The sequence below is a fragment of the Triticum aestivum genome, chromosome 2B (assembly GCF_018294505.1).
Source record: "Triticum aestivum cultivar Chinese Spring chromosome 2B, IWGSC CS RefSeq v2.1, whole genome shotgun sequence".
NCBI lineage: Eukaryota > Viridiplantae > Streptophyta > Magnoliopsida > Poales > Poaceae > Triticum > Triticum aestivum.
The window spans coordinates 547,640,367-547,668,189 of NC_057798.1; the positions used below are offsets into that span (position 1 = coordinate 547,640,367).

A 27,823-nucleotide genomic window follows, 5' to 3' on the forward strand; every position below is an offset into this window, starting at 1 on the left:
GGTAGCTGCATCTAGGAGATGACATAGAGATTTGTAAAGCACACACGGATCTGAAAGATTCAGACCCGTCGACAAATAACCTCTCTCACAAGCGAGATATGATCAAACCCAATGGGTGTTGGATTCATTATAATCACATAGTGATGTGAACTAGATTATTGACTCTGGTGCAAGTGGGAGACTGTTGGAAATATGCCCTAGAGGCAATAATAAAATGGTCATTATTGTATTTCCTTGTTCATGATAATTGTCTATTGTTCATGCTATAATTGTATTAACTGGAAACCGTAATACATGTGTGAATACATAGACCACAACATGTCCCTAGTGAGCCTCTAGTTGACTAGCTCGTTGATCAATAGATGGTCATGGTTTCCTGACCATGGACATTGGATGTCATTGATAACGGGATCACATCATTAGGAGAATGATGTGATGGACAAGACCCAATCCTAAGCATAGTACAAGATCGTGTAGTTCGTTTGCTAAAGCTTTTCAAATGTCAAGTATCATTTCCTTAGACCATGAGATTGTGTAACTCCCGGATACCGTAGGAGTGCTTTGGGTGTACCAAACGTCACAACGTAACTGGGTGACTATAAATGTGCACTACAGGTATCTCTGAAAGTGTCTGTTGGGTTGGCACGAATCGAGACTGGGATTTGTCACTCTGTATGACGGAGAGGTATCTCTGGGCCCACTCGGTAATGCATCATCATAATGAGCTCAATGTGACTAAGTAGTTAGTCATGGGATCATGCATTACGGAATGAGTAAAGTGACTTGCCGGTAACGAGATTGAACGAGGTATTGGGATACCGACGATCAAATCTCGGGCAAGTAACGTACCGATTGACAAAGGGAATTGCATACAGGATTGCTTGAATCCTTGACATCGTGGTTCATCCGATGAGATCATCGTGGAACATGTGGGAGCCAACATGGGTATCCATATCCTGCTGTTGGTTATTGGCCGGAGAGGTGTCTCGGTCATGTCTGCATGATTCCCGAACCCGTAGGGTCTACACACTTAAAGGTTTGATGACGCTAGGGCTATAAAGGAAGTTTGTATGTGGTTACCGAATGTTGTTCGGAGTCCCGGATGAGATCCCAGACATCACGAGGAGTTCCGGAATGGTCCGGAGGTAAAGATTTATATATGGGAAGTCCAGTTTCAGTCACCGGAATAGTTTCGGGGGTTATCGGTATTGTACCGGCACCACCGAAAGGTGTCCGAAGGTACACCGGGTGGGGCCACCTGCCCCAGGGGGCTTGATGGGCTGAATATGGGAGGGAACCAGCCCCTAGTGGGCTGGTGCACCCCTCCCCAAGGGCCCAAGGCGCCTAGGGTTGAAAACCCTAGGGGAGGGGGGCGCCTCCACCTTGCTTGGGGGGCAAGCCTCCCCTCCTGGCCGCCGCCCCTCCCCTCTAGATGGGATCTGGAGGGGGCCGGCCCCCTCTCCCCTTCCCCTATATATATTGGGGGTTTTGGGACTGCCAAAGACATGAGTTTCCCTCTCTCCTGGTGCAGCCCTACCCCTCTCCCTCCTCGTCTCTCGCAGTGCTTGGTGAAGCCCTGCTGGAGTGCCACGCTCCTCCATCACCACCACGCCGTTGTGCTGCTGCTAGACGGAGTCTTCCCCAACCTCTCCCTCTCTCATTGCTGGATCAAGGCACGGGAGACGTCACCGGGCTGCACGTGTGTTGAACGCGGAGGCACCGTTGTTCGGTGCTTAGATCGGATTCGGCCGCGATCTGAATCGCTTCATGAACGACTCCACCAACCGCGTTCTTGCAATGCTTCCGCATCGCGATCTTCAAGGGTATGAAGATACACTCCCCTCTCTCTTGTTGCTCGAATCTCCATAGATTGATCTTGGTGATGCGTAGAAAATTTTGAATTTCTGCTACGTTCCCCTACATGCAGTAGTACCGCTTGTTCTGGAGAGGCCATGTTCTCTTCCTCCTTCTCTTCCATGCTCCCCTCGCAAACGGTGTAGTCAATCCTTGGTGCTTGCACTCCTCCTCGACATTCGTGAAGCTCCGACAATACCTATGCATGCGCACGGGAGAAGTGTCAAGTAGTATACCATCCTCAAAGGGGTCAAGTGAACACGTGTAAAGGAGAAGATTCACCTTTATGTATGAGAAGTAGATGTCGCATGTGTCACTTGCCGAACGGACTCTTGACATGGTGATGTCCATAGGATGCTCCGCATCAACATCTCTAACTAATAGACCCTTTATATTGCGCCGAACCGTAAAATAACCGTCGGTTTGTAGTTTTGCGTGAAAAAAGTGGTCCGAACAGATACCGTATCGGACCAGGGCCAACCCGTGGGTGACCCCTATCGCTAGCGAGATTTGGCTGGAGGGACATTTTCGTGCAGCGATTCCCGCTCTTCCTTCCGTCTACCGCCATTGTTCTTCCTCCGCCCGCTCCGGACCACCTTCCCCGGCTCTATAGCGCTGCCATGGACGCGTCCCAGCCATCGCCCGTTGTCGTGGAAGTCATGGACGCGCCAACCCCTCAAGCAGATCTCGTCGCCGGCCATGTCGCGCCCGTCGCCGTTCAAGCCTCCACCGCCCATCCCCGCAAGTGCCAGGGTAACATCATCCAGAACGGCGCTCTCGCAGCCGCCGCCGCGAATTTGGTGCAGGACATCCCCACCCCGCCGGTGAAGATGCGCAAGGTGGCGGGGGTGAAACGCAAGAAGGCCGCCACAAAAGGTCCTGCGAGCACCGCGCCACCACCTCCGCCGATCGCCACCCCAAGAGCTCCCACGAGGACGCCCGCCAAAGAAGTTGCTGCCACCGCCCCCGAGGTGTTCGACGGAATGGGTGCAAGGTATGAAACTTTGATTTTCTTGTAGTTTCTTTTACTTTTCACCATTGGGATTTTTCGTGACTTGTGGAGCAAAACTGTAGTGCCGATTTGCATGATGCAACTGCCGAGTTTGTGCACATGTTGGACGACAACACCGTCGACATTGATCAAGCCTTGATCGGTGAATACGACTACAATGAGATGGATGGTGGTGTGCACGATCACGGTGAGGAAGAAGATGAGGTGGAGGTGATTGGGGAGGGGGTGTTCGACCAAGCTCAAGCAAAAGTGCGCGCGAGATTGAAGAACTACACGCAATTGGGAGATCGAATCTTGATCAAGGCTTGGGAATCTGGGTCTCTTGATGCGTGCACCGGCACTGACCAAACCGCCAAGCGGTATTGACAAAGGATTGAGGACCAGTTTTTCCGAATGATGGCAAAGTGACCCCCGAGGACGCCACACACGTATAGCTCACTCCAAGGTCGTTGGGGATGTGATCAATCCGATTTGTAGCCATTGGAGTGGTTGCTTGGAGCAAGTCTGCAATGCACCTCCAAAGAATGGCATGTATCACAAGGAGGGAGATCTTGGAGAGAAAGAAGTAAGCGGCGATGGGTGGTGGCTTCGGGGGCGGTGGTGGACAATGATGATGATGGTCATGATGGTCATGGAGGTGGTGGTGGCTTTGGTGGCGGTGGTGGAGAGTGGTGATGACGATGATGGTCATGAAGATGGTGGTGGCTTTTTGCATGAGGTTCTTTTGGGCCACGGATGAAAACTATGTTTAAGTGTAGCCATTTGTCATAATTGTGATCAAATTGTCTATTTTTTTCAGTTTGAGGGTTGGCGCAGTCTGCGACGGATCAGACCCTGCAGGGCCGAATGATAAAACAAAATATCATAGAATATTATGTTTTACTGTTCGGCCTTGCGGGGTCTGTTCCGCCGCAGCCAGCGCTAGCCCTCAAAACACGTTTTACGTGGCCCTTATACTTATTTTAAAGGTCCGTGATATAAGGGGTCTGTTAGAGATGCTGTTACGGGGGTATATGCCTCCTCCAACATGCATGTCGTTTGGCCTTTGCATTGTTCGATGGAGATGGGGTGCTCCTCATTGCGTTGGTGGCTTCGAGATCTATGATTCATTATTTTATCTATCTATCTACGGATTATCGTATTTTCATTTGGCATGTGTTGAATTGTGCTTTATTTTGATTCGTTGCATTGTTGCATTTGTGATGATTTTATGATATACGATGGACGTGCATGGAATTTGAATATGGGGGTTGTGATTGTCCAAGAGGACAAATGAGGGGGCGTTTGGTGTTGTACGGAGACGCCCCCGGAGGGCGGATTTTGCCCAATCCTTACAACCGTGGAGCCCAGCAGGTGAACTGAAGAAAGGTAATCACTCATGTTTAACAGACCTCTGGTAGAAATGTCTGTTGCCAAAATGTAGGAGAATTTCATTAACAATATACAAATATCCCATGGTAAGAAGTTTTGATATTATTTTAGGGATTAGGCATTCATTTGATGCGGAATAATATTGGACATAAACAAAGTTGTACTCACAAGGAATAAATTCAGGAATAATGCGAGCACCAGGACTTGAACCCTGATGGGATGAGGATATCACTGTCCCTCTAACCATCCAACCACAAATTGGTTCGCGTCTGAAAAGATCCGATGATATGTTGAGTTATTTGAAGAAATATTTTTAGTTAAGCTGGGTACTCAGAATAATTAGCAGGCTTGTTGGAGAATATTATTTCGGGGAAAATGTTTCTAATTTTTTGTAGAATAAAAGTATATTGTGATATAGGGATAAGAATTGTTTTTTACGGAAATATCATCATGACGATTTGTATTTCATGTGAAAAAGGGTTACATTGTTTGGTCAAATATTGAGCAAAAAGTCAGGAGGCTCGGACTGCCGCACAATAGTTCACGGGTTCTCTCACTTACTCAGCCAACAAATTTGCCGCCACATTGACTGACTTAGGGCACTGATGAAAACTAATAAAATGAGTCCTCTCATTTAGAGCATCTCCAGCGGATCCCGTATAATGCCGATATGCAAAACACATATACAGTTCGCGAAAAAACGGCTTTACGGGCCGGCGGGGGCGGCAGCAGAGTCAAACCCCGCAAAATGGAGAATATCCTTTTTTTACAGGTCCGCTTTGCGGAGTCTGCTCGGCCACAGCCCGCATCGACCCGCAAATCAGTAATCTACATTTCAATTTCAGATGTGAAAACACATTTCTTTGCTTTTTTATTTTCTTCAACGGCATTGGATACATAGTAATTCACCAAATCTTTGGTAGAATAGTAAGGCCGAAGAAAGCAAGAACCACAATTATGCATTTTAGAAGATATCCAATTTCCATAACTGCTCCCACTAGTTGGGCCAATATCTTCTCCATGCCTTCGTTGTTGATCTGCGGATTGTTGATCTTGCATTACCTTCTTCTTCTTTGATTCTAAAGTAGTAGACGTTGCTTCCCCTCTAGTTTCTTCTCTGTTTCTTCTCTAATTCTATATGCAGCCGCATCTGTAGCCTCAGTTCTACTATGGAGTGCACGAACATCTATTAAGTTTTTTTCTATCAACGAATCAATGTATTCTCCATCCCAAGACCAAAATGAGCATCCATCTTCCTACACACATGACGATGTCCATGAGATACCGAAATTGAACCAAATAGAGTGACAAAGCCAAATGGAAACAACAACATACCCTGTTGTTTTCACATTTGAAGAATACCCATCCGGGGTGCTTGGGCGTGCTAGAAGTTATCTGCAGCACTGTCCGCGTGTAGCTATCGCACTGTATGAGCGGCATCGGCGAGCCGGCGAGCCGCTGGCGAGCGCCGAGCCCGGTGGATGGGCGGCCGAATCCTTGTTGGCAAACTGACGACGGCGGCTATAGGACGAACCAATCCATGACTTTGTCGGGGCTGTGCAGGGTGCTCCCCGACCAATCCATGGCTTGGCGTAGCCACCGGTGGTCGGAAACGCCAAATCCGGCCGCCGCGACGAACAGCCGCCGATCTGCTCGTTTCCGGTCCGCCGACGCGGGAGAAAGTGGCAGACATGGAGAATTATGAGTTGCATAAGGAATAATTGTCTTTGATGTAGAACTCGGATGTTATTTTGCGTACAATATTTTTGACGTGGTGAGAAAAAAATTGCAAAATGCCCAGGAACGAAATAAAGCATAATTATTGACAGGAATTACAGTCATGTGCTGTTAAGAAGATAGAAAGGTACATTTTCGTATGGAAGATACAAATTTATTTTATGATAGAATAGTTTATGTTGGAGGAAAATATTAATATAATTTTAGACTAACAAATGGTATTACATTTGTTGTAGAAAAAAATAATAGTATTGTTAGAAAAATTGTTCATAAAAGTATGGAGAATAAAAAATTTATGAATGGATAATTCCATGATGGCATGGGTGTGTGTAATACATCACGGGACTTGTTCGAGAAATGATGGTAAATGTGAACGAAGAAAAATAATAAGAACTCATATTTTAAGACAATAAAATGTTCAGTTCTTGTAGTTAGAATCATGTTTTTTTTTGCGGAAATGTCATAGTAGTCTGATGTAAGATGGATTATATGTTGTTAGTGACATATTAGTAAGTAATTTCTCCTCTAACCTTAGGTTGTTAGGGCAAACTTTCCCCCACCAGGCTTCATCGGTGAACCCCGTGGATTCGTCTCCCATCTGTGTGTCTCCACTCCGGTTAGTAGTTTAGTTTAGAGGTTTTTTAGTCCTTGCAGGCGCTTCTTCTATGAGTTTGCCTTATGGGCATCGATCCTCCTCGAATTTGTCCATATGATGCGATGAGGTTAGGATTTCTTGTCATGTGGCAAGATTTTGTGTCAGGTGTTCAACGACAACGACTGTTGCTCCAGAGTGCCGGTCCTTAATTAAGGGCACAACCACGAAGACTTCGCAGTTGTCATCATAAGGTTAAATTGGCTCCGGTAGGGGAGCGGCGATTACTCATTCTAGCGTGGTTTGTTGCTCTCATAATCTCAATGTAATTTTATTTTATTTGATGTTCAGTGAACTGCTATAATAGATAGGATGATTTTTACACAAAAAAAGTACGCCCTCCGTCCCAAAATAAGCGTCTCAACTTTATGCTAGCTCTAATACAAATTTATACTAAGCTCAAGACACACTAGCACAAAGTTAAGACACTTATTTTGGGACGGAGTGAATAGTAAAGTGAAAAATATGATTTTTTAGACAATAAATCTTGAAGAATATGGGTATAATAAATTTTGTAATAAGCACAAAAGTACAGATCCAAACATGCGCGCTGCGCACAAGTTTCTCTCGTGCATGCTACGTTGAGTTTTAATCAAGCGTGGGTGGCCGTTGATACCGCATTAAAACGATGACTGTATCTGTATGTATGACACATCGGCAAGTTGCTAGTCAGCCCGAATCTGCCAAGCAAAAACATGTACTACCACTCTACGTTTTTGCAATGAAAAAGACATGTACTCTACGTGTACAGAGTTGCAGGCGTGGAGCCATGGCCGCGCGCGGTGCGTCACGAGGCTTGTCACGCCAGCCAGCTGGGGAGAGAGGCGGAGGTGGAGTGGAAGTCGGCTGACAGTGACAGAGAAAGAAATGCAGATGGAGCCACCCAGATGTCAAGACCGTCTTTGTCGAAAAAAAAAGAGTTAAGGCCGTGGCTTCACCCCAAGCTACTCGTCAGACAGACAGCGCGCAAATTTGCAGATCTCTCGGCGGCTCCGCAGCGAGCAACCGGCGCTAGCTGCCCCCCCCCCCCCCCCCTTCCCTCCCGCGTGCCGACGGAAGCTGCAGGCACGCCCCGCTCCCTCCCTCCCTCCCTCTCTCCTCTATTTTCTGTACCGCACCGGCCGAGGGGGAGCCGCTGGGCGGCGCGTGGCGAGTGGCGACGGAGGCTGACGCCGATCTGGGTTTGGGTGCGGCGGGCCGGAGGGACAAGCTTAGCTGGGCGGGGCGCAGTTCCTCCAGCGACGTCGTTGCAGGTGCTTGGTTGCTGCTGACCCGTAGGGTGGGTGGGGGGAAGGGGAGGGCGCTGGGGCTGTCGGTGAGGCCGTGGGGGGGAGGAGAGGGGGCGGGGGCATGTCGCCGTCGGGGAGGCTGCCGGGCATGTTGCCGCGGCTGAGGTACCGGCCCGCACCCATCCTTGCCGGCCTCGGCGCTCGTGCTGCTGCTACACCGCCGATGCTGAGCGCTGCTGCCTCGCTGTGCGCTGCTCCTATCTGCTGCCTATCTCTTCTCTCTTGCTAGTGATTTTTTGCTAGCCGGAGTATTTTTTGTATGGCTGGGTAGTACATACCATCAGAAGTATTGTTTGCTTGTTGTGAGTTGTGACCGACACATCGATAATCAGTACTACCTCTGTAAACTATTATAGGACGTTTTACATCACTACTTTGGTGATCTAAAACGTCTTATATTGGCTTACAGAGGGAGTACATCAATTTGTTGAGTTGGGAACACAAATGCAAGTAGTTTGATGTTAGTAGTTATAGGAAATTAATAAAATAAAATATAGATGAGTGGATTTGAGGAGTCAGTTGGAGTGCAAGCAAAAAATGGAGAGGGGATCTTTTGTAGTGACTCTCCAAATGAGGATTTGGAGATTCAGTTGGCTCTTTACTATCTTGAAAATGATCATATAAATCTTCACGCTCTTGGTGTTTTGTTCTTCTCATGCTACCTTTTTTTTTTTTTGAATAGTCATTAGCTTAAGTTCATATCCCTAATGAGTAAACATGAATACCTGTATCTTCAGGCACCATGTCGATGTTCCCAGGGATGGATCTTACTAAAATGGATGCTCCAACTCTTACCCTCCTTGGAGCAGCTTGTTGTGTAATGTTATCTATGCATTTCACAGTCCAGTTGGTATCACAACATCTTTTCTACTGGAAAAATGCCAAAGAGCAGAAGGCCATACTCATTATTGTGCTAATGCCTCCACTGTATGCTATAACTTCCTTTGTTGGTCTTCTGGATATTAAGGGAAGCAAAACGTTTTTTACATGCTTGGAGTCTGTTAAAGAATGCTATGAGGCACTGGTGAGCCCTCTTGGGTCAATGACATTTTTTACCTGAAGTTTGTGATTTGATTTCGCTCACTTTTCCTTATATTTTTTTCCTTTCATTTGTGCAGGTTATTGCTAAGTTTCTGGCATTGATGTACAGCTACTTAAATATATCTATTAGCAAAAACATTGTACCTGATGAAATCAAAGGGAGGGTGCTTCATCATTCTTTCCCTGTTTCTCTTTTCCTGGTATATCTTCTTACACTCTTGTATACTCTTATTGAAAGTTTGATGAATTTTGCTGTAATCTTCTCTTGAATTTTTGTAATGCAACTTGCACTATTAATGACAAATTAGCAAGGGGTCCTAGGTGCATACCCATACTGAACCTTTACCATATTTGAAGGAGCTGCATTGTTCAGTAATACTGAAATGATTCACAGTCTTAAGAAAAAGTTTATATATTCTATTAATAAAGTACTTATTCAGATAGTAATATTTGGTTTAATTGAAGCATGTACGGGTAGTCATGCTTGAGATATGATTTTAACCTACGATTCTTCATGTGTTGTTCACTATTGTCTGCCTATATGAGTTTAAATGACGTTGTCCTGCATATGTAGTCTGGAAGCTATTAGCAGCACTTTTAGTTAAGGCTTTTCACCATGTTCATTAGTTTTACTTTGTGTGTACTGAAAGTAACCAATATGCTTCTGGCTCTGTGCTTTGGCAGCCCCGCAATGTTCGGTTGGAGCACAAGACATTAAAGCTTCTGAAGTACTGGACCTGGCAATTTGTTGTTGTTAGGCCTGTGTGCTCCATTCTGATTATTGCATTTCAGCTTCTTGGGCTGTACCCCAGCTGGGTCAGCTGGACGTTCACAATTATACTGAACTTTTCAGTCTCCATGGCATTATATGCCTTGGTCATATTCTATCACTTGTTTGCCAAGGAGTTGGCACCTCACAAGCCTCTTGCTAAGTTCTTGTGCATCAAAGGGATTGTCTTCTTCTCTTTCTGGCAGGTAAATCACTTCCTCTCCTGGCTGGAAAGAGTTCGAATATTCTTATAAATATCTTTGGGGTTAGTTTTTCTGTGTGTCTGAAAATGCTATTGATGTAATCGTACTCCAGTTTGTCTTCATGGTTGCATCGGAACATTTGGTTGAGGTGGCAATATTGGTTTAGTAATGTTGATAGTTAAGACCTTTTATTCTTGCCATGTTATATGCGATGATTTTGCATGAAGCTTCTTGTCTCACTCACTCTTTGGATTTTGTCCAGCATGATATCTCAATTGCCTAAGTGTGAGACGAGTTTATGAGCATAAATCAGTTACATCATTTCACCTTTCAACGCACAACTTTGTTGCAGTAGAATTTGCCAGTGGACTCTTGTTGTGAGTGAACCACCCTATTGTCTACTATGGGTGCTTGAGGCGACATTCTAACTTGCAATCCTTTGCTGTAGGAAACTAAATAGCTAAATACGACACATGTTCCATTTTTTAACACAGTTTCTTTTTTATCAAATCAAGTATGATCAAACTCCTGATTCTTGAATGCTATTATCTGTCCGCAGGGCTGTGCGCTGGATGTTCTGGCTGCTGTAGGGGTGATTCAGTCTCACCATTTCTGGCTGGATGTGGAGCACATCCAGGAGGCAATCCAGAATATCTTGATTATCCTGGAAATGGTCATCTTCTCAGTTCTCCAGCAATATGCGTACCACGTCGCTCCGTACAGTGGCGCTGACAAGGCGAAATCCGTGAAGAAGAACGAATGATCCAGGGCTTCGTGCCAAGCGACATCCGCAGCTAGTTCATGTATGGTTTTGTGTGTATGTGGGAGTATTGATTCAAAGATGTTATAGGGCATGTGTATTTCCTTGTGGACACGTGTAGAGTGGGTCGTCGTTATACCTTGAACATTAGAAAAACAGAGATGAGGAGCAACATACAGGAATGCTACTGTTGTTACCGTGCTGTGATACGGTACCATGTAATGCCTGAATAAGGAGAATTTTGGGGGTTTCCCCACTCTGAATTGCGTCCAGAATAAATGGTGGTTTACTGTCGCCAAGATCATCGCGTGTCATTGTATGATTGTTCCAAAACTTGTCTGAAATTATCACAGTGCTACGAGTCCAGGTATGGTTTGGATGGCATTGCTGTCGCATTTTTCTGCATGCATAGGTGGTACCTGAAAGGGGAGCGCACCGCACACAGTGGCAAAGTGGGCGACTGACTGGTGTGGACTTCGGATGCCAGAAATTTGCAGGGTTTGATTTCAAGGTTCCTTTTCTCTTCAAGAAATGTGGTAAGAGGGTCCAGCGAAACGACTATCAGCGATCATTGATGTTCCCACTGGATGATGAGAAGCCCGCCTGTGTGAACGACACAGCCTGCACGACAACGGGACGATGCTCGATCCAGCCGTCAGCTGCACTTTACTGATATGCATAGACGGACTGATATACGTTGTCGTTCACACATGGTTTGCACATCATCGTGTGCATAGCAGCACTCCACCATGATATGGACCTATTCATGAAGAAGGAATCAACCTGTGAAGTTCAGCCTCACACAAAAATTAAGCCAGTGGAGAAGCCAAAGGAAGACCAGTGAAATCGTATCTACGTCGGAAAGTTTGTGGTGCCTATTTTGGGCGGAATGCCACATCATATTTCAAGCTGCAACTTCCCATCTAAGCTTAATTGCTCAAAAAACCCCAAGCTGCAACTTCCACATCATATTTCAAGTCATGTCATTACGAGAGAAGAGCTGCAAGGTTTTAAGAACTACAAGTACAGCATCGTGGACACAAGTTGTCGAGAAGATCCGCGTTCTTTCGTGCTACCAAAAGACGGGCCCATAACTACGGCAGGGATGGCAACTTCTAGTTCAAGTGCGACAAGTTTCTTTTAGACGGTAAGTTTTAGTTTTTTGGGGGGTTCTTTTGGGATGGCTAAACGTCCATGCCACCACACCCACACCCACACGTGGGGCACTTGTTCTCTTGGGTCCTCAACACACTTCTTCTCTTGGGCTCCCCCGTCTGGTAGAAGATTTTGCACAGGACCAGCTCCCCGCCTTCCTCGTCCTCGACGTCGCTGAGGCGATACTCATGCATCACCCAGTTGGTCTTCCTGGTGTTGGTGTAGAGCACCAGGATGTTCTTCCAGCCCGTCAGCCGGCCGTTGGCCTTCAATGCCATGCTTTTGCCGGTCTTGTGCCATGCGGTACGATCGTTGCGCTCCGCCTTTATCTTCCGATGTTTCCTCCGTCCACTCTCGAACGCCCTCGGACGGCAGAAAAAATGCTTGATCGTGCCGTCCATCGTCACACCTGCTAGATCGATGATCAGACCAAGTAATTAACAGTCAGTTTGAGTTCGGCCGCACCTGTGCGTGAAATGTCAGTGCTCTATAGCTTGGCGGATGCTAGACGCACCGAGGTTTACTTAAGGATTTTACGGCCTAATTAAATCGGACAAGTAGAATTGCAGATTTGTTACTGAATTGCTCCGCCTTCCACTAGTAGGTCTGTTTGGATTGGAGCCAACATACAGCGGCCCAACTCAGGCTGCAGGTGGAACTGGGGCTAAATGGGACTAGCAAGCCCATCCCATTTAATTTGCCTTAGTGGGATCCCATTGGAAGGTAAAAAGATTAAGTGGGCTATCTCTATTGTCCCATTGAGAACCCACTTAACCCACCATCCCATTCTCTCTCTCATGAACATAGAGGAACAAGGGAGAATTTGAGCTCGAGATTAGAAGGATGTACTTTGGTGTCGATGGGTATTTCTCACCTGGAAGTTGCTGAGGATGGGGGTAGCCGTACTCGACCTCTATGGTGGGTATGAATTTATCAATCAGAGGGTCAGATCTCGCGCCTCCATCCCTCACCTTGGCCTCGAGCCGCTCCATCAGCTCCTGGTCCGTGGGATTGAATCTGAGGTACTTGTGGATGAACTCAGTCGCATACAGGCCCTACACGCAGGTTAATTCCATTATATAAGGTACGTGGTGGAAAGATATCATAGCTTTAGGTCCGAATCTACTACCCCAACAAACTCGACAGATCTGAAAACCCGAAACCCAACAATAATCCAATCCGTTGCCGGTTAGAAAATCCCGATAAGAATCCAAATCTGTTGACGAATACTTACAAGGCCGATTCCTTCCAAAGGGCTTGACTCATCTACTGCCGCGATGTTGAGGTCAAATCCCTTGAGAACTGGATCAACGACCATCGCGACCAGTGGATCGAAACCTAATGCGGCAGTTCTGGGAGGAAGAGGACTAGAGGAGGTTCAGCGAAGCGCTTGCAAGGACTTGCCGATCTGTCTCTACCGAGTACTGACTGAGAACAGCGATATGGCTCGTACCGGCATTTGTACCAGCATGATGAACTGTGCAGCAGCAGTTAATGCGAATGGGTGCGAGCTGGGGAAATTGGTGCCCTCGCCGGAAATCACAGGCAATAGTTGTTGCCCTTTTTTTCGGGGATACATTAGTTGGCTAATGTTGATCCTACCCGGCTAGATGATTGTATTTAGCCGCCGGGTGATTTGCGTCTTAACCTTGATCTTACGACTTACTACGGCTTATTTAGCAATAGTAAGTTTTACGTAGTCACCCTGCAAAAAAAAGTTTTGCGTGTTTTTTTAGAAAACTTCCAAACTATTCATTATCAATCTTGGAAGTACAATGAACACCGGAAATAATAAATATTATAATCAGATTTATAGACCACCGAGCGACGACTGCAAGTACTGAAGCGAGCCGAAGGCGTGCCGTGGTTATCACCCCTCCCTTGCTGGAGCCGGGCAAAACTTGTTGTAGTAGACAGTCGGCAAGTCCAAAATAAACCTTGAAGTTGTAGACGAAAGCTAAACCAAAACCCGAACTCTCAATCCCGGAATTTGGCACCCTGAACTCTCTAATCCCGGTCTATTTTAAACCTTGAGAGGACTTCGCCGGTATTTCTTGAATTGGGCCGGCCTAGTAGCATAGTCGCTCACGCGCGCACTAATTTGTTTTTTCATAGTTTTTCTTTTTCTTTTTTCATTTTTACACATGTCTAATTTTTCTGAGTACCCGGTGTACATTTTAACACACACATTAAATATATGATAACCTTTTGATATTTTCAAATACATTATGAACATTTTTAAATTAAGTATTTTCAAAACTTTTTTGAATACATGGTAATAATATTATTCAAAATACATGTTTTAAATTTTCTTCATGAAAAATAAACATTTTATATAACTACACGAACACTCTTTTACATGGTTCAACATTTTTAAATTTGCATACAATTTTTTCAAACACATTTCACGTATATTCTGTTAAGGTTATCACACATTTTTTACAATACGCAAACATTTTTTACATTGTACAAAAAGTGTTTGCACTTTAAAATTTTGTTCAGGTCTCAGAAAAAATATGTTTCAAAAAGTGTTTGCACTTTAAAATTTGGTTCAGGTTTAAAAAAATTGTTTATATTTCAAAACGTGTTCTCTAAAAGTTGTACGTAAAGTTCTACGCACTCAACCGAACCATTTTCTAATTACTCCCTACGATCCAATATAATTGGCATTTACAAAAATCAGGATAGGTTAAGGAGGTGCTGAAATCTTATTTCTACCCTTTGTTTTGGAAGAGCATCAGCTGATACCACCCTTCACATGCTTCCGTTCTCCCAAGTTTGGTAGATGTTTTAAAACATCTTGATTTATTTTGTGAATGTTCACAAGACATGTGTCTACAAACCTTAGAAACTTCAAATCCATATTTGAAAGACACATAGGTAAACGAAAATGATAAATCCAAATGTGAATAGTGTCATTTTAACTCCTAGCTTTTCCTTTTTTGCTGCTCTACGTGTATTTCAAATTTGGATTTTGAATTATGTAGAAGTTGTACGCACATGCCTTTTGAACATTCATAAAAAATTCAGAATGTTTTGGCACATTTTAGAAGCGATTTTAAAAACTGGCAATCTGTTGACAAAATAAAATATTATACTCCCACCGTTTTTATTTAGTCCACATATTAGTTTTGGTAAAAGTTAAGCTTTGTAAACTTTGACAAAGTTTATAAACAAAAATATTAACATATACAATAACAAATTAATATCATGAAATTCATTATTAAATGTACTTCCACATCATTTTGATTTTTATGATAAATATTTATATTTTTTCTATAAACTTGATCGAACTTTACAAAATTTGACTTCAGTCAAACCTAATATACAGAGTAAATAAGAGCGAAGGGAGTATTACGGTCGAACAACACGATTGTGATTGCCACCTTATTTATTCGTGCCATCGTTTTTCTTTTTCTTTTTTGAGTCGACTCCCATCGTTATGCATAACCGGACCATGTGTGAGAAATTCCCGGTCCAAAAAAACTGCACACGACGAAGACTGTACAGGACCGATCTGGAATCCATCATCGATGGAGCATATAAACGATGGGCAGGGAGCACTGTTCATAATATTGTCAGTATCATTAATACGTGAGCATATACACCTCTTAGAGCAACTCTAGCGGACCCCGCATCCCGCCCCGACCCGGAAAATAACTGCCAAAATGCAGGTCGGGGCGGAAAAACATGTCCGATCAAACATCGCATCCCGCCCTGGCCCGCAAAAAAATTTAGGGGGCGCGGCAAAATCTCGGCCCCAACCCGCGAATACGCGGGTTTCCCCGTCGCGGCGCGGTGCCCTGCATCATAGAGAAGTAGTTGGTGGGAGGGATATTGAAGCCCGCGCGCATTTTCTCACCCCCTTCCGCCGCCGACCGCCTTTGCTTCCGCCCGTGCCGCCGGCGATTCCGCCAAATCTGCGGGTAGAAACGCGCAGTGGGGCCGCCCACCATCCTTCAACGCCGTCACGCTGCACCGACACTCCCGGATCCGGCGAGAAGAGCGCCCTCGTCGCTGCCGCCGCCGGAGATCGACCACCGCCGAGCCCGCCCCTCGTCGCCCCTCGGTATCACCCGCCGCATCCTCCACCGGTTAGTGCGTATTTTTGTGATCTTTGCGAGCGAGCGCTATAGTTCCTTGACGCGCGGGTGTGCGTGTAGATGGATTTGAGCCCGTGCGAGAAGTTCTTGCTCACCGATTCGTCCGATTCGGACGACTCAGATGTTGAGACCATGCTTGCGAACTTTCGGCAGTAGACATTAGTCATGGCACTTGCCGTGAAGGAGCACAAAGACGAGAACCGGAAGAGAAGGCGAGGATCGACCGTCGGGCGTCTTTGCATTCCTCGGAATCGTCATCTTAGGAACGAGATGTTGATGCAAGACTACTTCACGGAGAATCCTACATATCCACCACACCTCTTCCGGAGAAGGTACCGAATGTGTCGATCTATTTTTGTGAAACTTGTTCAAGCTTGCGAGGCAAATTGCCGGTATTTTACTCAAAGAAGAAATGTTGCGGGCTTAAAGGGATTTAGTGCATATCAAAAAATCTCCGCAGCTGTGCGGGTGATTGCATATGGCGTTCTGGCTGACTATGCCAATGAGTACCTTCGCATTGGTGAAGATACTACAATTGAGCCCGTGCATAGATTTGCAAAAGTGATCGTCCGTGTCTTTGGTCCTGAGTATCTTCGCACACCAACGAGGATGACACAAAGAAATTGATGGCATCTAATGAGAGGAGAGGTTGGCCTGGCCTGCTAGGTAGCATTGATTGTATGCATTGGACATGGAAAATTTGCCCGAAGGCATGGCAAGGAATGTGTTTGAACACGCGGTACGCTACGCTAGCGCCAAATAAAATTTTCTACCGCGCACCCAAGATCATGCTGCTGGAAATAGATTACGAGATCGAGTTTACCACTAGACGCACAGTCACCACAGAGGAAGTAGAGTTGGTGATGCGTGTAGTCGACCTCTCGGCCCGTCTCCTCCTCTTGTTACCGATCTCCCGTGAACAGCGAAGACCCGTGAACAGTGATCTCCCGCGAACGGTGCCTCGTGGTTCCCTCGAACGGTTCGCCCAAGCACCGCAGATGCGATGCCTCCAAGGTATCCACACGTGCGGAGTGCAGCGGTGGGCGGCGGACTGCTAGGTCCGGTCGCACGTCATGGGCGTGGGGAGTGGCGACGGCTATCGAGGTTTGGAAAGACTAACCCTAAGTGGTGTGCCCACTTCCCTTTATATAGACCTCTGAGGTGGGCTCAACACTTGAGCCCACTAGGAGTCTGCGTCCATTTCCACTCGATCCAATCCGTACGGGCTGCATCCCCTTAAGTGTGCGACCCTATAGGTTCACGTACACATGGACACGACCAGAGTCAATAGTTGGTAGCGGCTCCTAGTGGAATGTGCCAACTCCCATGTGTGCGTAAAGTCATTTGACGAACCTCGGCTGTTGGGTCCATCATGTATGCTATGGTATGTACTCGTCTGAAGCTTGCATACCATGCTAGACTTCTTTGGATCGACAAAACCCTCAGGTTGTGTCATATACACATCCTTGGTTAAATTTCCATTAAGGAAAGCCGTTTTGACATCCATCTGCCATATCTCATAGTCGAAATATGCCACTATAGCAAGAATGATCTGAATTGATTTAGGCATCGCTACCAGTGAGTAAGTCTCATCGTAGTCAACTCCTTGAACTTGTCGATAACCTTTAGCAGCGGCTATCAACTAACGTTATGGGTCGTTAGTGGTGGTTCATTGCCTATAGTGTTGTAATCCGGAATAGTCGAGCCTTATGGACTGTGACATTTCCGTCCATATCAGTTTTCTTCTTAAAGATCCACTTGCACTCAATGGCTTGAACACCATCTGGCAGATCAACCAAGTTCCAAACTTGATTGTCATCCATGGACTTTAATTTGGATCTCATGGCCTCAAGCCATAACTCGGAATCAGGGCTCTCCATTGCTTTCGCATATGTGGTCGGCTCGTTATTCTCCAAGAACAACACATTGTAGTCATGCAAATTGCATAACCTTTCTGACCTCCGTGGAACCGGCGTTGACTCCACCACGTGTTCCCTGACTAATTCCATTGTGACAGAATCACCTATTGGAACGTCCCTGTGTGGTTCTCAAATTTCTTCGAGTCAGACCGTCCTCCCACTAGACTTCCTATTGAGAAACTCTTTCTCAAGGAAAACTCCATGTCGAGCGACAAACACTTTGCCCTATTCACGGTTGTAGAAGTAATATCCCAAGGTTTCCCTTGGATATCCCACGAATATGCACTTGTCCAATTTGGGTGTGAGTTTGTCCGACTGGAGTTGCTTGACATATGCTTCACATCCCCAAACTTTTAGAAAAGACAAACTGTGACTCTTCGCAGTCCATATCTCATATGGTGTCTTATCTACGGACTTAGATGGTACCCTGTTTAGTGTGAAAGCTGCAGTTTCTAGAGCATATCCCCAAAATGACAAGGGTAAATCTGACTGACTCATCATTGATCGGACCATGTATAACAGAGTCCGATTCCTTCATTCTGACATGCCATTTCTCTGTGGCGCACCCGGGGGAGTTAGTTGTGGGACTATTCCACGACTCTTCAGATGATCGTCAAACTCCTGGCTCATATACTCACCGCCACGATCAGATCATAGAAGTTTGATTTTCTCGCCGAGTTGATTTTCCACTTCGTTCTGAAACTCCTTGAACTTTTCAAAAGTTTCTGACTTGTGCCTCACAAGTAGACATATCTATATCTACTCAAGTCGTCGGTAAAAGTCATGAAGTATTGGAAACCACCTCTGGCTGTCGTGCTCATTGGTCCACATACATCACTATGTATGAGTTCCAACAGCTCGGATGCCCTCTTGCAACTCTTTGCAAAAGGAGACTTAGTCATCTTACCGAGTAGGCAAGACTCGCATGTCTCGAATGATTCAAAATCAAACGAAGTTGGAATTCCATCATCATGGAGCTTCTTCATGCGCTTTTGACTAATGTGTCCTAGTTGACAATGCCAGATGTAAGTCAGATTTATCTCATTAGGCTTGTGCCTCTTGACATTTGTGTTATAGACTGATTCACCTTTAAGATCTAGGATAAATAACCCATTCACAACGGGTGCAAAGCCATGAAACATATTATTCATGTAAATAGAACAACCATTGTCCTTAATACTGAATTCATAACCTTGTGTCATCAAACATGTGGCAGAAATAATGTTTTGACTCAAAGAAGGAACATAATAACAATTATCAAGTTTGATTACAAATCCTGAAGGTAAATTAAGTTGCATAGTGTCGATGACTAATCCAGCAACTCTTGCTTTATTCCCGACGCGCATGTCAACTTCTCCTCTTGCGACATTCCTAGTTCTGCTTAGCCCCTGCATCGAGTTGCATATGTGAACAACCAATCCGGTATCATATACCAAAGAGCTACTAGAAACATCACCAAGATAAATGTCTATAACATATACAACAAGTGTACCTGAAGAAGAAGTCATACTTCCAGTCTTCTTGCCCTTCTCGGCAAGCTACTTGCTACAGTTCCTTTTCCAGTGTCCGGGTTCCTTGCAATGAAAGCAAATACTCCCCGAGGTTGTCCCTGACTTAGGCGCAACGGCGTCAGTTGGAGTTGCCTCCTTCTCTTTGCCCTTTGCCTTAGCCTTTTTCTTGGACCAACTCTTCTTAAACTTAGCCGAGTTCTGCACCATCAACACTTGACGATGTGTACCTTTCTTGATATCCTGCTGTGCCACTTTGAGCATCCCATGCAATTCAGTGAGCTTCTTTTCCATCCCATGCATATGGTAGTTCAAGATGAATGACCCATAGCTATCCGGAAGAGAACCCAGAATTGTATTTGTGGACAACTCGTCCCCCAGTGGGAAGCCCAATCGATCCAAAGCTTCAATGTATCCGATCATCTTGATCACATGTGGGCTCAATGGATCACCCTCTTTCATCTTACAATCCATTAAGGATCGCCAGACGTTGAACCTTTCGGTCCTAGCCTGCATTTGAAACATGCTCTTGAGGTTCTCAATCATATTGAAAGCCTCAATTTTTTTCGAACTGCTGCAGATCAGGCTCCATAGAAGCCAGCATGAGACAGCTGATCTCGTTTGATTCATCAACGAGTTTCTGGTAGGCATTTCTGGTTGTGGCATTAGCATTATCGGTAGGTTCCTCTGGAAGCAGATTCTCTAGAACTTGTTCCTTTTTCTCATGCCTAAGAACAATTCTCAGGTTTCTATACTAGGTGGTAAAGTTTGTTCCATTCAATTTATCTTTTTCCAGGATTGATTTCAACGCAAAAGGGGTAACTTGAGCAGGTGGTGCCATTTATCTACAACAAAAATATGCAAAACACTAAGACACGTAATCATGAAGAGTAATTCATATTAAACATTTTAATAAGATCATTACTCCCACTAAAATCAACATCCCTTGGTTGATACTTAGTGATTCAAGATCCAAGATCAACATGTCAACTAGTGAGCTTTTATATCACCACTAGAAGACAAGATCACTCGGTAAGCAACTGTTGCTAATCGTATCTGTAAGGGCATATTTATCCCCAAGGTGTTTTGGTGATTGATGACAATGCTTTTGCGGGCTAATCGTGTGCGTTGAGTTTTTCAGAGATTCATCCTTTGGCACGAGACGATTCCCTCCCCTCTGTGCTTTTTCAAGACGGTGCAGCTCCTTCTTTTCTCTGTTGGTGGACTAGTTGCATAGGAGTCACCGTACTATCAAGAGGGGATCCGCTTTGGTATGGCTTGGGTGGAATCAACACGTACACATACTTATTGCACCCACTGTTCCTTCCCGCTTCAATGGAGTTCTCATTCCTCTCTCTACTCTATTTGTCTGGGCCCAGCGGTAGTACCACGGGCCACAGCGGTAGTACCGCCGAAGACAGCAAGCGGTAGTACCGCTCCATAGTGGTAGTACCGCTTACTGGTTTCTGCCATAGTACCGCGAGGCTCCGGGCCACTACCGCCTCGACTCGAGCCCCCGCTTTCCCGTGTCGGGTTCTGCGATACTTGTCACGACAGTAGTGGCAGTAGTACCACTCCCGAGCGGTAGTACCGCCCGTACCTCCACGGTAGTACCGCTCTGGGGCCAGGACCCTGCTCCCCTCTTGTGAGCGGTAGTACCACTGGGTGGCGCGGTAGTACCGCTGGCGCAGCGGTAGTACCGCCCATCCAAGCGGTAGTACCGCTCTCTGCGGGGCTGCTTGTGGGGGGGGGGGTAATGGTTGGATTGTTCCCCCCACTATATAAAGGGGTCTTCTTCCCCAAAGTTGACCTACCTCTTCCCCCAAAAGCTTCATTGTTGCTCCAAGCTCCATTTTCGCCCGATCTCTCTCCCTAGCCAATCAAACTTGTTGATTTGCTCGGGAGTGTTTGAGAAGGCCCAGATCTACACTTCCACCAAGAGAAATTTGATTCCCCCTAACCCGTAGCGGATCTTGTTACTCTTGGGTGTTTGAGCACCCTAGACGGTTGAGGTCACCGCGGAGCCATAGTCCATTGTGGTGAAGCTTCGTGGTGTCATTGGGAGCCTCCAATTAAGTTGTGGAGATTGCCCCAACCTTGTTAGTAAAGGTTCGGTCGCCGCCTTCAAGGGCACCAATAGTGGAATCACGGCATCTCGCATTGTGTGAGGACGTGAGGAGATTACGGTGGCCCTAGTGGCTTCTTGGGGAGCATTGTGCCTCCACACCGCTCTTGCGGGGACGTACTTCCCCTCAAAAGGAAGGAACTTCGGTAACACATCCTCGTCTTCACCGGATCCACTCTTGGTTACCTCGTGCCTTTACTTGTGCTAGCTTATTTGTGTTGTATCCCTTGCTTGCTTGTGTACTAGTTGTTGTTGCATCATATAGGTTGCTCACCTAGTTGCATATCTAGACAACCTACTTTGATACAAAGTTTAATTTGGTAAAGAAAAGTATAAAAAGTGTTAGTTGCCTATTCACCCCCCTCTAGTCAACTGTATCGATCCTTTCAATTGGTATCAGAGCCTTATCTCTTTATTAAGGACTTTAGCATCCGAAGAGTATGGTTGACACCACAGACGGTGTGGAGGAGCACTGCGGTGTGAAACCTATCTCGTTACAGCCGATGGGGGAACCTCGATCTCTCGTGAGGAATTCAATGTGGCTTTGGACACATTGAAAACCTCCATGACGACCGAGGTTGAAAGCATGTTTACTAAGTTCCTAGAAGGACTTAAACTATCTACCTCACCGATGAAAGTGGATGATCCCACTAACAAGGTGACGGATGCTACCTCCGACAAGGGGGAAGCTAACAGTGAAAAGGGTCCTTCTACTAGTGGTAGAAATGGCACCGGCATCTTTGCCCATGTGGAACCTCCAACTTATGGAGGACCGATTCCCTCTACTCATTTAAATCATGCCGGTCCTCCTCCTAAGATTGTGAAAAATGAGGATTTTGATTCTTGGGTGTATCGCTTCAAGCGTCATTTAAATCATGTGAATACTAATCTTTGGAGAATCATTGAAGAAGGTTTCTATCCACATGACCCAAGCAACTTCACCCCTAGAGAAGCCGTGGATAATCAATTCAATGAGAATGCTCTCTTCATCATCCAAGATGCAATTCTCCCCGAAGATCTCCCTTATCTTCGACCCTACGCCATGGCCAAAGACGCGTGGCATTGTGTTGTGTCTCTCTACCGGGTAAGCGCAAGCATTCAATGCTCCAACTATGAAGTGGTGCAAGATGAAGCCGATGAGTTTGCTATGAAGGAAGATGAAGAACCTCGTGAGCTCTTTCGGAGAGTAACCAAACTCGCGGTCTCACTCCGAGATCATGGGAGCAAGGACACGGATGACAATTGGATCAAACGCAAGTTCCTCAAGGCCATGATGCCCTACAACAAGGCCATGTCCTCCGTCATTCGTCAAAGACCGGACTTCCACTCCATGACCTCAAGTGAAGTGTTGGATGAGTTCGTTGCAATGAGCATCTTGGACAAGACCGCCGATAACGCGGTGCTCCGGTCTCAAAGGGCAAAGAAGCCCAACCTTGCCTTGAAGGCCAAGGTTATTGTGGAAGAAGAGGAAGAAGAGGAAGATGAGGAGAGCAACCCCGAAGATACAAAATATGATTATCATGAGCACATGGCTCTTGCTTCAAGGCAATTTTGGAGCAAGAAGAACTCAAGACCAAATTTCAACAAGAACAACTCAAGTGGCTTCAAGGGCAAGCAACGAGTAAGAACTTGTTACAACTGTGGCAATGTGAGCCATTTCGTTGCGGATTGTCCTTACGAGAAGCGGGAAGACAATGGTGGCAAGCTCATCCGAAAAGACAAAGCCAAGTCCTTCCCCAACAAGAACAACTTCACCAAGAAGACTCCTACTCGAGGGTTGGTGGTTCAAGAAGAATACCGTGAGGATGACGATGATGATGAAGATAATGAAGCAATGGCCATGGCATCCGTTGCCATTGCCACAACTCCCGGATGTCTCTCTTCGATTCACCCAACGAGAACATCACCGCCAAGTGCCTCATGGCTAAAGCCACCAACAAGGTAACCCCCAACATTAAAACCACCATCATTACTAATCCTTCCTTGACGGATTGCATTGATGAAAGTGAGGGGACTAATGAAGAGATGAATGAATTTGAGTCTTTTATGAGTAAACTCAAGGGCAAATCCAAGAAGCACTTTGTTGCTCTCTTGGAACAACTTGGTGAAGCCAATGACATGATCGAGGCTCACGAAGAAACCATCTCTAAGATGGAAGGGCATAGTCGTGACTATGCCGATGAGATATCGGATCTTTCTAATGCTCTTGAGGAAGAGCGTGGGCATCGTTTGACTCTTGAGGAGTCACACAACGATGACCATGCTAAATTAAAGAAAGATCTTGATCATGCTCTTGTTGTCTCTCGTGTGGCAAACTCCGAGAAGGCTAAACTTGGGGTTGATCTTGCTAGACTTAAAGAGGAGTTTGATTTACTTGACAAGGCACACAAGGCCTTGAAGGGTGATCATGCTAGACTCAAGGAGTCTCATGCTCAACTCCAAGTGAAGTTAACCAAGGAGAAAGCCACTTTTCCTCATATGGTCTTAATTGATAATGCAAATGCTACTAACCCGTGTTGTGAGCATGTGCATCTTGTGGAGGAGAATGCCAAGTTGAAGGAACAACTCGAGAAAGGCCTTGTGTCATGCATACAAGGTGAGAAGAACCTAAATGACCTTTTGAGCAATCAAAAGGAAGTTGTGGCCAAGGAGGGAGTTGGGTTCACACCCAAGTCCAAGGATAAGAAGAAGAACAAGAAGAAGAATGATAAGACCAAACGACCTCCCCCTCTTAAGCAAACTTTTGTGAAGGAGGGCGAGGGTGCTCCTAAGGAGAAGAAGAACAATGTGAAGAGTGGTGATGCCAAAAAGGGAAAAGCCATCTCTTCCAACAAAGCCGGCGACTTTAACCCCTCTTATGTGTTGTGTTGTGCTAGTGATGGGCATGTTTATGCTAAATTTGTTGGTTCTCCTTATGAGTACATTGAATGGTCTATTTGGGTTCCTAAGACCCTAGTTACTAACATCAAAGGACCCATTACTAAATGGGTACCTAAAACCAAGCATTAATCTCTTGTAGGTGTTTGCTTCCGGTGGGGGATCATGGTTGCTCGATAGTGGAGCAACAAATCATATGACCGGAAGCAAGGACTTGGTGGTGGACGTACAAAAGATCCCATCTATGCCCACCAATGTCGAGTGGGGTGATGCCTCATCTTATAAGGTATTGGGTCTTGGCAAGGTTGTCATTTCTCATGATCTTACGATCGAGAAAGTCATGCTTGTTGAGTCTCTTGCGTACAATTTACTTTCCGTTCGTCAACTTGCACTTATGGGCTTTGCCACTTTCTTTGATATTGATACCGTGGCCCTCTTGTGGAGCAAGACTCTTAAAGTAGCCTTTGTTGGGCATGTCGAGAACGGTCTCTATGTGATTAACTTTTCGGAGCGACCCACTAAGACCGCGACATGCCTAATGGCTAAAGTTGATGTGGGTTGGCTTTGGCATCGCCGTTTAGCCCACGTCAATATGAGATCTTTGCAAAGTCTTCTCAAGGGGGACCATGTCCGTGGACTAACAAATGTTAGTTTTGCCAAAGATCGTGCTTGCAGTGCTTGTATCGAAGGAAAGCTCCATGAGAAGGCTCACCCTCCCACGACTATCATCTACTCGAAGAGACCCTTGGAGCTCCTTCACATGGACCTCTTTGGGCCTCCATCCTTTGATAGTCTTGGGGGTAGAAAGTATTGCTTGGTGATTGTGGATGATTATTCAAGATACACTTGGGTATATTTCTTCAAGAGGAAGAGTGAGACTCAACAAACTGTCATCGACTTTGCAAATGAAGCTCAACGTCAACATGATGCAAAGATCTTGACAATAAGAAGTGACAACGGCACCGAGTTCAAGAACTACACCTTGGATGAGTTTCTTAGTGATGAGGGGATCAAGCATCAATATGCTGCTCCATATACCCCTCAACAAAATGGTGTTGCGGAGAGGAAGAACCGGACGTTGATGGATGCGGCAAGGACCATGATGGCGGAGTTCAAGTCTCCATACAACTTTTGGGCTGAAGCCATCAACACTGCATGTCATGCATCCAATCGGCTCTATCTCCGCAAAGGCTTGAACAAGACTCCTTATGAAATTCTTACCGGTAACAAGCCCAACCTCAAGTACTTCCGGGTGTTCGGGTGTAAGTGTTTCATTCTCAAGAAAGGTGTTCGTTTGTCTAAATTTGAGGCTAGAGCTTATGAGGGCATATTTGTTGGTTATGCTACAAACTCTCATGCTTACCGTGTCCTCAACAAGTCCACTGGACTCATTGAGGAGACGTGTAACGTGGAGTTTGACGAAAATAACGGCTCCCAAGTGGAGCAAAGTGGTACTTGTGATGTAGGTGATGAAATTCCTCCCCAAGCCATAAGAAGAATGGGTGTGGGTCATATCCTACCCATTGAGGAACCCCTTGTGGCCGAAGGAGAAGGATAATGCTCCACTCAAGTGGAGCCATCACCAACCCAAGACCCACACGCTTCCGAAGAACAAAGTGAAGGCCCTCAACCTTGTGAACAAGACCAAGGGGAAGATCAACCTCAAGATGGTGAAAATCCACCAAATGATGCCCAAGGTCAAGTTCTCCCCCTCGAGCAAGTTCAAGATCAAGGGCAAGCTCAAGATCTTGAACAAGATCAAGACAACGCTCAAGATAATCAAGTTGATCCTCCTCCTTCCACATCCGAGGAGGAATTAGAGCGCCGTGCCGCAAAGATTGCTTCCAAGCTCACCACCAAAGGCCATCTCATGGAGAATGTGGTTGGAAGCCTAAGAAAGGGGGTAAGCACTCGTAGACAATTAGCAAACTATTGTGAACATCGCGCGTTTGTCTCTTGTGTTGAACCCCAAAAGGTCGATGAGGCGCTCGAAGATTCAGATTGGCTCAATGCCATGCATGAAGAACTCAACAACTTCGAGTACAACAAGGTATGGAGATTGGTGCCACAGCCTTCGGGGAACCATAACGTCATTTGAACCAAGTGGATTTTCAAGAACAAGCAAGATGCTCATGGGAACATCATACGCAACAAGGCAAGATTGGTAGCACAAGGCTACTCCCAAGTCGAGGGTATCGACTATGGTGAAACATTTGCTCCCGTTGCTCGCCTTGAATCCATTCGTTTGTTGATTGCTTATGCTTCCCATCACAACTTTAAGTTACAACAAATGGATGTGAAAAGTGCTTTTCTTAATGGTCCTATTAATGAGTTGGTTTATGTCAAGCAACCCCCCGGGTTCGAGGATCCCTACTTCCCGGATCATGTGTATCAACTCGATAAGGCACTCTATGGCCTTAAACAAGCCCCACGTGCGTGGTATGACCACCTTACCGAGTTGTTACAAGATCGTGGATTTGAGGTTGGGGCAAATCGATCCCACTCTTTTTACTAAGAAGGTCAAAGGGGAGTTGTTTGTATGCCAACTATATGTTGATGATATTATCTTTGGTTCCCCTAACAAAGCTTTCAATGAGGAATTTGCCGCTCTCATGACCTCTAAGTTCAAGATGTCTTCGATGGGAGAGTTGAAGTTCTTCCTTGGTTTTGATATCAAACAAAGAAGAGAAGGTACCTTCATCAACCAAGCCAAATACACTCAAGACATGCTAAAAAGATTCAAGCTAAGTGATGTCAAGCCGGCTTCTACTCCAATGCCTACCAAGTGCCAACTTGACATTGATCCCAATGGTAAAGCGGTGGATCAAAAGGTGTATCGCTCCATGATTGGATCCTTGCTTTACCTTTGTGCATCTAGACCGGATATCATGTTGAGTGTGGGAATTTGTGATCGGTTTCAAGCCGCACCAAAGGAAAGCCACTATGTGGCAGTCAAGCGAATCTTTTGATATTTGGCTCATACCCCAAACTTTGGCTTATGGTACCCAAGAGGAGCAAACTTCAAGCTTGAAGGTTTTATGAATTCCGATTGGGCGGGAGACAAAGTGGATAGGAAGTCGACTTCCGGAGGGTGCCAATTTCTTGGTTGCTCTTTGGTGAGTTGGTCTTCCAAGAAGCAAAGTTATGTGTCTCTCTCGTCCACCGAAGCGGAATATGTGGCAGCCTGTAGTTGTTGTGCACAACTCTTATGGATGAGGCAAACTTTAAAGGAATACGGTGTCATTTTTGATAAAGTGTCTCTTTGGTGTGATAATGGAAGTGCCATCAAGATTTCTCTCAACCCGGTGCAACATTTCAAGACGAAGCATATTGAGATTCGGTATCACTTCATCCGGGATCACATTAGGCGAGGGGAGATCAAGCTCAAGCATGTCAACACTCATGATAACCTTGCAGATATTTTCACGAAGCCCTTGGATGAAGCAAG

General features: G+C 45.7%; 2 protein-coding genes across 4 annotated transcripts; one reads left to right on the forward strand and one right to left on the reverse strand.

The window, feature by feature from the left end:
* The first annotated feature begins 7,447 nt into the window (after window positions 1-7,447).
* On the forward strand, window positions 7,448-10,987 carry LOC123045952 (transmembrane protein 184C). 2 transcript variants are annotated; one of them, XM_044469202.1, is made up of 5 exons: window positions 7,448-7,691; window positions 8,653-8,939; window positions 9,034-9,156; window positions 9,641-9,931; window positions 10,488-10,987. In XM_044469202.1, exons 1-5 carry the CDS (start codon window positions 7,514-7,516, stop codon window positions 10,689-10,691), a joined length of 1,083 nt encoding a protein of 360 aa, XP_044325137.1. In that variant the 5' UTR covers window positions 7,448-7,513; the 3' UTR covers window positions 10,692-10,987. The 2 variants fall into 2 exon arrangements, with proteins under 2 accessions (XP_044325137.1, XP_044325138.1); XM_044469203.1 differs by having other exon boundaries at window positions 7,605-7,879.
* Window positions 10,988-11,657: 670 nt separating this feature from the next.
* Window positions 11,658-13,384, reverse strand: LOC123045953 (NAC domain-containing protein 73). Of its 2 annotated transcripts, none has more exons than XM_044469204.1 (3): window positions 13,078-13,384; window positions 12,718-12,898; window positions 11,658-12,255 (listed from the first exon to the last, which is right to left on the reverse strand). In XM_044469204.1, exons 1-3 carry the CDS (start codon window positions 13,159-13,161, stop codon window positions 11,873-11,875), a joined length of 648 nt encoding a protein of 215 aa, XP_044325139.1. In that variant the 5' UTR covers window positions 13,162-13,384; the 3' UTR covers window positions 11,658-11,872. The 2 variants fall into 2 exon arrangements, with proteins under 2 accessions (XP_044325139.1, XP_044325140.1); XM_044469205.1 differs by having other exon boundaries at window positions 11,658-12,252; window positions 13,078-13,374.
* Between the last annotated feature and the right edge of the window lie 14,439 nt (window positions 13,385-27,823).